The sequence below is a fragment of the Egretta garzetta genome, unplaced genomic scaffold (genome assembly GCF_000687185.1).
Source record: "Egretta garzetta isolate BGI_Z169 unplaced genomic scaffold, ASM68718v1 scaffold597, whole genome shotgun sequence".
NCBI classification, from domain to species: domain Eukaryota; kingdom Metazoa; phylum Chordata; class Aves; order Pelecaniformes; family Ardeidae; genus Egretta; species Egretta garzetta.
This window is the reverse complement of record NW_009260353.1, coordinates 310,151-319,830: the sequence shown is the minus strand read 5'-3', so window position 1 is coordinate 319,830 and position 9,680 is coordinate 310,151. Positions and strand designations below refer to the sequence as shown.

Genomic DNA, 9,680 nt, shown 5'->3' with positions numbered 1-9,680 from the left:
CAGGTAATGCCTTCAAATAGGTAAGATAGTTATGGCAAAACATGCACTGATTTTTCTTCTCACCACTATGCTGTTAAATGAAGGTGAGGAAAATGGATTTACTGAAAACATCTCAAAGCATTGGCTTCTAAATGACAGAAACCATATTCTTCTTTCCACTGGAGTTTTTCAACCTGGTTAACAAACAAAACAAAACAAAGCATTCAGCTGCTCAGAGTTCACAGAAGGATCCATTCATGCCAGGAGTGTATGGATGAATAAATGTATAAATCAGAATTTCTCATACCAGGAGGAGCTTACTGTCAAACGTATACATTGAGAGTGTGTAGACCTGGGTATGCAGTGGGAAGTGAGAGCTAATGACAAGGTGGGCTGATCCATATTAGAATAGTCATCAAAATTCTTAAAAGATTAAACCCCACAGTTTGACATTGGGCCTAGGATGAAAGACCCAGTTCTGTGCTGCTCAAGATTAAAAGTGTTGTCTGGGTTTCTATGTCAACTGTGTGCACTTTTAAACTCTTTCTCTCAACCAAATATTGCATGTTGAGAAATAAACCAGAAATGTTTCATTTCTCTTAGACAAACCAAAGGAAGCTCAAGGAAGCAGTTTTGGGTTTTATTTTTTGGGGTGCTTTTTTTAGGTTTTTTGTTTTTTTTTTTCCTCGAAAGCAAATGCAATACCCAAGAGACAGCTTTGGGTCACTGTTATTTCGCAGGCATAAAAAATTACTTCATTGGCATTGGTGCTCCAGAAACTTTTTATTTCTTTTTCTCTTTTCCACTTGCAGTGTCAGAAGTGATACACTCAGCTTAAAAGGAAGAAGATTTTTTGCTACCAGCTTGTTTTGTGCTGGGATGAAAATGTATAAGAAAAGCCGTTTGGTGTGAGCACTGCTGCCCTCCGGTGGCTGTACCATCAGGCTGTATGAAACCCCAGCTCCCTAAAAATGGTGATGATGGTGATGATGAGGATTCTGTGAGGTTATCCACCAAAAAATAACGAGGGAGGCAATCCAAAGTAGCTACTTTTCTGCTTGAAAAATTCTTGATTGTTCTAGCTTTTTTTTTTTTCTTTTTTTTCATGTTCCGAGTACAGTGATGATGAATGTGAGAGAGAACAAGGCCAAAAAAAGCTGGAAAAAAAGATTCTGGGTAGAACAGGGAAAGAAAGAAAGGAAATAAGTGACAGGAAAAGTAGCAGGCTATGTACTTCTCCTGTTTCCACTGCTCACTGCTTCCACTGATGGTGGAAGATATGTTTCTGGCAGCCTAAGAAGTAGGAAAGTATGCTATCATCATTTTACAGATGAAGAATGCCGGACTCAACCTGATTTCTCATCAGCCTGCTCAGCTTGTTTGCTCAGCCCTGACTCACACTTCCAGTGTCATAGCTCAGTAGAGCATCATCAGTATTCTTCTACAGCAGTATTCTTCTACACGTTCAGCACTGGGACTGGTAATTTTGGCTGGTAATTGCAACTGGTAATGGAATAGAGACACATAAGTATGACCCGTCATGAAATTGTTCTCCAAGAAAATTACCAGTTGTGATTAAATGCCAGACTAGCACAGGACTGAAAGGTTGCATGGAGCAACTGAGACAGCGGGGGAAGACAGCTGGAAGCAGCAGCATGGCAGTCATTTTGCTGTTGCCTTGGCTTTATACTTCCCTCCCACACAGCTCCTTCTCACCCACCTCTCCCACCCGCCACAGCACCAGATGGACTGCTTCACCCCATAGAATCATAGAATGTTTTGGGTTGGGAGGGACCTTCAGAAGTCATCTAGTCCAACCCCCAATCCACTCACTTTGCTCTTACCGCCCCCTTCTTGGGATGGGAGGAGGTGGCAATTCTCCTCTTTGAGGAAAAAAAAAATTATCATAAAGACATTATCATGTAACACGGTTGTATAGTTTTTCAAATCTCTGTCATTGTGACCTTCTCATTCAGAGGTCAAACAAAACTTGGTAAGAAACCCTGAGCCAGCAGTCTGCCACCAGACACTGCTTATCTGCTGTCCTCTGGCAGAACTTTCCCCTTACTCTTCTTGCTTTAAAAGTGCTAGGTTTGCTCTCCAGTAGTGTCAGGAACTACGAAGTGGTTGCTTTCTAGTTCCCTTAATGGGGAGGCAAACATTGTCTAAGCACAGGTAGAACTGTCACTGCCTCTTCCACAGCTACATGTAGTAGTTTCTGTGAGGTTCATGGGGAGTGGAACTTCTCTTGTAGTGCAGGAAATAGGAGCAGGCCCCTGGAGGCCCCCTGTCTCCAACCCCCACCAAATCTTCCAATGCAAAGTTAAATGCTCCCAGTGAAGATGTGTCTTCATAAATTCCCAAATTGCAAAAATTGCCTTTGTAATCTCAGTTCTACTTCCTTGCACCTGTAACAGAAGTTACTTTATATAACCTCGAGCTGCCCTTCCCATTAAGATCCCCATCACTCTGAATGCACACCGTGTCCAGCACACAAGCAATGATTTAAGAACTTTTCCTTCTGTTTTTTTCAACGCATAGCTCTTGGCTGAATGCACACTCCTAACTAAGTTTGCCTCCAAGTCAGAATTTATTTCTCCCAGGGCTTTTCCAGAATATTTGTTGCTGTAGTATTTCTACGCAGAATTATACAGCCCCCCATATGTTCAAAGCACAGCTCTTGCTAATTTCAGTTTCAGCTGTGAGTTTCAACACTTCTGCAAATGAGACCACAAGGACATCAGTCAGCCAGCCAGAAAATGAGGAACATTCAATCAGTGACCACCTGTGAAAAATCTGGTTTAAGGAACTCTGCGGTAAAGACTGGGGCAGCTTGGAAATTTTCAGACAAGATAGAGCTTCGCCAAGAACACCAGTTTATGGAGCCCAGCATGTTCTGTTTAAAATATTTCAGACTGAAAGAACTGTTACCAAATTGAAAGTGATGTCTGGAAGGATCTCAGCTCAGCCTTCCAAAAGGGCTGTTGGCTACTAAGCCAGGGAAACTGAAAGTGTCAGTCTCCAGATTCAATGGAGTTCATCGAGACTCTTTCCTAGGCCAAGAAGCTCTGGAAGACAAGTACCTTGAGCTCAGTCTGGAAGGTGAACTCACATACACGTTGAGATATAGGACTTCCTGCAGCCATTGGAATAGCTAACATTCATCAGGATTAGAGACATTAGGATCTGAAGAATTAAGTTTGCCAAAAAAGTTTGGGGAATGGTTTTAAGTCAAAATTGAAACCACCCCAGATTTAAAGAAAAGAAAGAATAATCAAAACTTGTGGAAAGTAAACATGGCTTTTCAGCCAACTCTCACAGACAGAAAGGGAATACAATTCTGATTTAAGTAGAACATCATACTTTCTCTTATTGCATGTTCTGCCTCATTTACTACTTTCTTCCAATGTTTCTGAAAATTAGTCTGAGCCCCAGCTTAAAACACTTTCCATCGATATCCCATTTTCCACAGGATGAAGTGTCTCCTACCCATTAAGTGAAGTGGGGGGTGGCAGAAAAAAAGAGCCAGAGGAAACTTGCAAGTGAATGAATGAAGATTATTACTTGGCCACATGGTTTGATTCAATTTACAGTCTGCAGCATCGAATCATGCGGTACCCGATGACTGCTAGCAGCTTGCTGTGCTTAACTGGAACCTGCCCTGTTCATGACACAAATGTTTGCTGCTACCGTTGAAGCACACACTGAGGAACCCATGTTTCATTTGCACTCAGGAAATGAACACCCTTCCTCCCCCAGCAGGACCCTTTCTGACCTGTTCCCACCAGTCTCGATCCTTTCTCTGCACCCCCCACCTCCCAGTTTCTTACCATAGAATCGGCCAGGGGAAAGGGATCATTTGGGAGGTCCGTATTCCAGCCTGCTCAAAGCAGGACCAACATTGAATTCAGACCACGTTGCTCAGGGCTTTATCCATTACGGTGTTGGAAAACTGTCGGTACAGATTTTTCACAGCCCCTCTGGGCAAACCGCTTCAGTGGTTGACTGTCCCCATGGTGTAACCTTCACTCAGTTCCTGCTCAGGTTTTGGCTAACACACAGCTCATGCTAAGGCCTGATGTACGCTGCGATCAGGGCCATTAGGTAAAAGCAAAGGCAATGGGTAGGCAAGACATGGTGGCCAGAAAGGGCTACAGGTCATTATGCAGCCTTTATCACCTGCAGCTTGTTGCCTCCTGCAGCCATCATCTTTGCATATTGGGTGTCTGGCAGTTTCTTCATAACCTGCTAACTCATGGAAATGGTGTACACCAAACTCCCAAGCTGGAAGGTATAAATACTTCCGCTTACCCCAAAAGTTTTTGAAGCAGGGTCAACAGCACCTGGACTGCTGAGGCTTTTGTGCTTCCCAGTGTGATACAGGGGACACCCACACTGTGATGGAGGAGAAAGGATGAGTGCTCTCCCCGTCAGCTAGATAACCCTTTTGCCCATAGGTGCCTGAATTACAAGTTATGAGTTGTGAGCTGTGAATTAGAGAGCTTGTGGGTTAGAAACCTCATGACTTAAGTGATGAATTAGTGAGTTCACATGTTAGACTATTGTTTACAAAGGGGATAAGCCCCTCGTTTGTCATGCTTGTTTTCTTTCCTAATGAGTTCATAAAATGAAGTTTAATTTACAGAGTACGCTGACATGTAAATTTGAGAGATCCAAATGGATCGTGATACCAGGTTAATAATCTTTTTTCCTTATGTCAAGTATGAATTTCCCAGTTTGATTTGTGCCTATTGTCTCTTCTCACACCACCATGGACCTCTCAAAGGGTATGATTGTCTTCGCTTGGCAACCTCCTAACGGGCATCAGAAGGCTGCTATTAGGACCCCCCGAACCTCTTCTCCAGGCTGGACAAATCCATTTCCCTCAGCCCCTCCTCGTAGGGCAGGCATGTGCTCCACCCCAACCACCCCTTGCATTACCAATGGACTCCCTCAGGTTTCTTACTGTCCTTCTTGTATTTGGGATGTAGGGTGTCCACACCTGGATGCAGGAGCCCAAATACACTCTGAAAGGTGCCAAGAAAAGGGTAATAACCCCTTCCCTTAATCTACTGGTGACACTTCTGTTAATACAGAGCAGTGTGCTGTTAGCCTTCATCTCTGACAGGGCTCACCGCGGACTTGTGTTTAGCTTGCTCTCCCCTCCCTTGGCCCTTTTCCACAAAGCTGCTGTCTTTGCCTAACCTCACTCCGCTCCCAGGCTTTTCACAGCCAGTCCATTTCATGCCCTTGCATTTCTCCCCACCTCACAAGCAATCAAATCCTAGTTAGGGTCTCTACAATTTCTGCAGTCCACCTCCAAATCTGATTTGTTTCTTCCATCACCCTTAAGCTCTGTGTAACCTGCAAACTCCATGAGATCCTTTCTACATCAAATATTCAGCTTCCCTCTTCCCCATGTTTGCATCAACTTCCTTCTCACTGCTGCTTGGACTGACCTTGAAAAACAATCTTAGATCTTACTGAGGGTGGTAATCCATGGACTCAGCCAAAAGACAAAACTGATGGGATCATTTTCTTCTCCCTTTTGAAAGTTCCATAGAGATAGAATATGCTTAACATGACAAAGCATAAAATATTCTTCAAAAGCATACACCTTGTCAGAGTATGAGTGCACAAGAAAGAAAGGAAGGAAGAAAGAAAACCCTGATTAAAACAAAGCAAAACCCACATTACACACATTTCTTCTTTCAAAGCATAGAATGTCTAGACCTTTCCAAAGAAAAAGAAGCCAAATCATTAAAATAAAATCCAAACAACACATTTTCCCTGCCCTCACCGTTAGAACTTTGTAGCTGTAGAACTGTGGAGGCTGAAGTTATCCAAGACAATTCAACCTGAGACATAAACCAGTGAACATAAAACAGAAAATCTCAACTGCATGTTATTAAAAAGGGAAGAATGATACAAGCTCACACTTTCTGTGAAAATGTACTCAAAAGAAAATGTTCATGTCCCTCCCACATGAAAAAGAACAAGAGTACTCGCACAGTTTGTTGCATTTGCAGAAACTTATCTTAAATGCTAAATGTTCTTGATAAGAGTGTAAAATATGATGTGAATTAACTAGGTACTACTTATTCCCTACCACACTTCTTTCAATAACATCTGTCAAATGCAGAAAGTTTTAGTAACTCCCACTAACTGAAGCACGAGCACGACTGTGGTCAGGATGCACTTTGCTGCCTCATGTATCACCAGTTTGTTAGGAGAACCACCAGGAATGAAGTATTGTCCTTTTCTTCCTGCTTTGCTCAGAAAATGCTGATTTTTTAAAACTCAACTTTGTGCAGAAGCAGATTAATTTTGAGAAGACAAGATTTTTCATGAAGCCAGCAGAAAACTAACCCGACAACAACAAAATTGCCAGCTTTGTCAGTAGAAATACCTGAGCAGCCTGTCAACTTGCACCCTCTGCACACATGTGGGAGTTCTCATGGTTCATATTTTTGGTGAAGAAACCTGCGGTTCAGTTTCATCCTACTAAAGGAAGGGAACCCTTTTGAAATCTTTTCACTTGGCATAGAAAAGCTTTCCTCCAAGCCACCCCATACCCCAAACACTTTCCAAAGTTCCGTGCTCTCCACATTCTCCAGCAGCAGAAGGAAGAAATACAGCGAGGAAAAGGGGCAGTGATGACAACTGATTTAGCTTTACAGAATTTTGCTATGTGCTGAACGTTTAAAATATTATACCGTGACTGTTTCTATCAAAGCTCCACCTTCTAAGGTGCCAAGCTACCTTCAGAATTGGCTTAAGCTAAACACACACAAGTCTGGTGAAACTGCTGGGGAAACTTACATGCCAAAAGCTAAATTTGCAAGTTTAGCCATCAAGTGTCTGGGAAAGCAACAGTAACAACATTTTTTTCTATAATTGGACAATGCTAAAATCACCAAGCTTCTAATTAGAGATTCTGGGCATGTCAGTAATAACAGACAACTCACTGCATGCTAATAGTTGTTTTATCTACTTGCAGCTTCATGCAACCTTTGGCTAAACTGAGATTTCCCTGTGGAGGATTTAAAATGCCTTTTTAGCAAACTTAGCACATTGAAGTTAAATAATGATGATGATGATGATGATGATGGTGATAACAATCATCGTCATCATCATCATCAGCTTCAACTCCAGGACACATAAATCAATGAAATTGTATGAGGAGGACTTCCAAACATTTTGAAACTGTAGTTAAGCTTCATAAAAATTCCAATGTGGTAATCCAATACACATATGCTTATTGCTGAAGGGTCTTCTTGAAGCCCAGAGAAGTTTAATTAACTGTTTCATTAGTTTACCATAGTCCATAATTTCTAACTGCAAATCTCTTTTTATTTATTGTCTATCACCATGAGAACATGATCAAATTAGCACAGTTTATAAAAACAGACAAGGAGACTGCAATATACAAAGCGTCTTTTCTTTACTAAATGAATTTATATGACACAATTCTCAACCCCTAAAATATATTTTCAAATAAAGTACAGTCCATTACTGTGGGTTTTATTATTTTATCTATTCCAGTAGCACTTCAATACCTCTTTGAAGATCAGTGGAATAAGTATTCCACATTTGTATTACAATAGCTCCTACAAGTCTTGACCACACTATTGCCATGCTATTACCTTGACCACACAGTACACACGGATTCTTGGGGTAAAAAAAGACATAAATCTTATCTACTGAACAAAGCAGACAGACAAAAGAAAAGAAATAAGACATCTGTTTAGTCTTTTTACAGGTCTGATTTTTTTTATAAAACAGAGCTGAGCAATATATTCAAAACTGCAGAAAAAACCTATAGTTAACCTAGGGATTGAGCCCACATTTCTGGGATATAAATGTATTTTCTTAGTTGTATGTATGGTTCAAGGTTTATTGGACTTTTCGCTATATTGCATAGAATGGATCATAGCAAAAAGCAAGAGAAATAAAAAAAATGTGTATGCAGTAATATTTCCATTGGATAAACTATTCAAAAGAAGATAACATTCTATGCCCAAATGTCAAAGGCTTATGTATGTGTGTGTACATACTTTCATATATACATATATATACTGTATATATATACACATCTGTATATGACTGCAGAAATTATGAAGCCAGAAATCCGGTTCCACCTACTGTATTGTGTCTAATCTCACCGTGTTTCTTTCTATCCCTGCCTTGCTTACATAGAAGTATACGCATATTCCTTGATGAGTAGCGATGCTTTGAAGATTGAGCTCTTGAAGCATCTTACACGTCCTTTTTTCATTAAAATTAGCTCTAATTAGTAAATACTAATAGATTTTAGTAAATTATGCACCTTCTGCTCACAGGGAAGAAGCAAGCCAGTGGCTACTATTCTACATATTTCTGAGGAGTTTGTTTTCATTTTCCGATACGTTTAGGCTTTTCATTATCACATATGTTTAGACTTTTGCTTCCCCAAAATCTTGGTGTCAAAGAAAAAACCAAAAAAACCCCCAGAGCCCACTGGACACCTCCATTTTGTGATGAGGAATCCACAGTTTGATGTTTCTTCCCCAGACTTCACAGTTCAGATATTTTATTGATGAAACAAAGCAAATCTAAGATGTACTTGTATTTTAGTTTTCCTTTTCAATTATAAATAATAATGTGATAGTCAATGGCCCTGTTTATGGTATACTTTATGGTCAGGCCTTTCTTTGATTTGCCTTGTGGACAAGAAATTGTTTCAAAGCCAAAACCCCATTGCTTTACAGTTTTTACTGAGAGTCTCCCATTGTTTAAAATAAATTGGCTTTCTGGTAATCACATGATGGTTATATCTCACAAGTATGTCTGGTGTGTTTCCTGTTTGGGGTTTGCTTATTAAACCGAAGAAAAGTTCTCAGAAGCTGGTGGTGGATGGGGAGAGACTGAATTGGCAGCTTTATCACAATTCAATATTTTTTCTGACAAAGGCATAGGAAAAGAAGAAAATTGCATTAAGCATAATAACAGAAACGAAGGGCTTCAGAGGAGTCTAACTGCACCAAAAAAAGTACCATCTCCATCCAAGGATATTTTGGCCCTCCTCCGTGGTATTGTAAGCTGAAGTTCATCCCCTTCTTCTAATTTTGCAATGCCTGGCAAAAGATTTGGAATATTTTAAAGTTAATATTTCACATCTATTATTTTCATAAACGGTATTCAAAAAGTCATTACACGTCATCTTACAAATATTAGCATGGCTTGTTACTTGTGATGGGTGCTTTTTTACCTTTAGGCACAATCTTACAAACTGAAGCCTACCCAAAGCTGACACTTAACGTCCTCTGTGGAGCTGGAACTCCTTTCCACTCTGCACTCAGCATACCACAGTTCACTTAAGCAAACGCTGCAAAAATTCATAACAGCGGTGTACCCAGATTCCTCATGTTATGGTGATGCGACAGTCAAGGTCAGCATTGGGTATTGCTGGTCCCAGGCCACTCTGTTCCCACACTTCCGGAGGTCTCATGAGCTTTACCAACCAAATGAAGTTACCAGACATCAGCTGATCCACTGCAACTGCAGAGCATGAAAGTCTGCTTCCTGCCAGCCAAGCATCAGCTGACACGATAACCAAAAGCACCTCGCCTTCACATCGCAGTCACGGAGCTGAGAGCACATCTAGCATCTGCTGAGGCATATGCTCAACAGCATGAGATGCTGCAGTGAGATTTGGTTTT

At 41.0% G+C, this 9,680-nt stretch overlaps 1 protein-coding gene across 1 annotated transcript in view; it reads right to left on the bottom strand.

Moving 5' to 3' along the window:
• Window positions 1–7,764: 7,764 nt before the first annotated feature.
• TNFSF13B (TNF superfamily member 13b) overlaps window positions 7,765–9,680 on the bottom strand; it is a 12,335-nt gene continuing 10,419 nt past the window's right edge. The window contains exon 6 of the mRNA XM_009642953.2: window positions 7,765–9,095. Within this exon, the coding sequence (XP_009641248.2) occupies window positions 8,983–9,095 (113 nt within the window). The 3' untranslated portion in view covers window positions 7,765–8,982. The remainder of the gene's footprint in view (window positions 9,096–9,680) is intronic.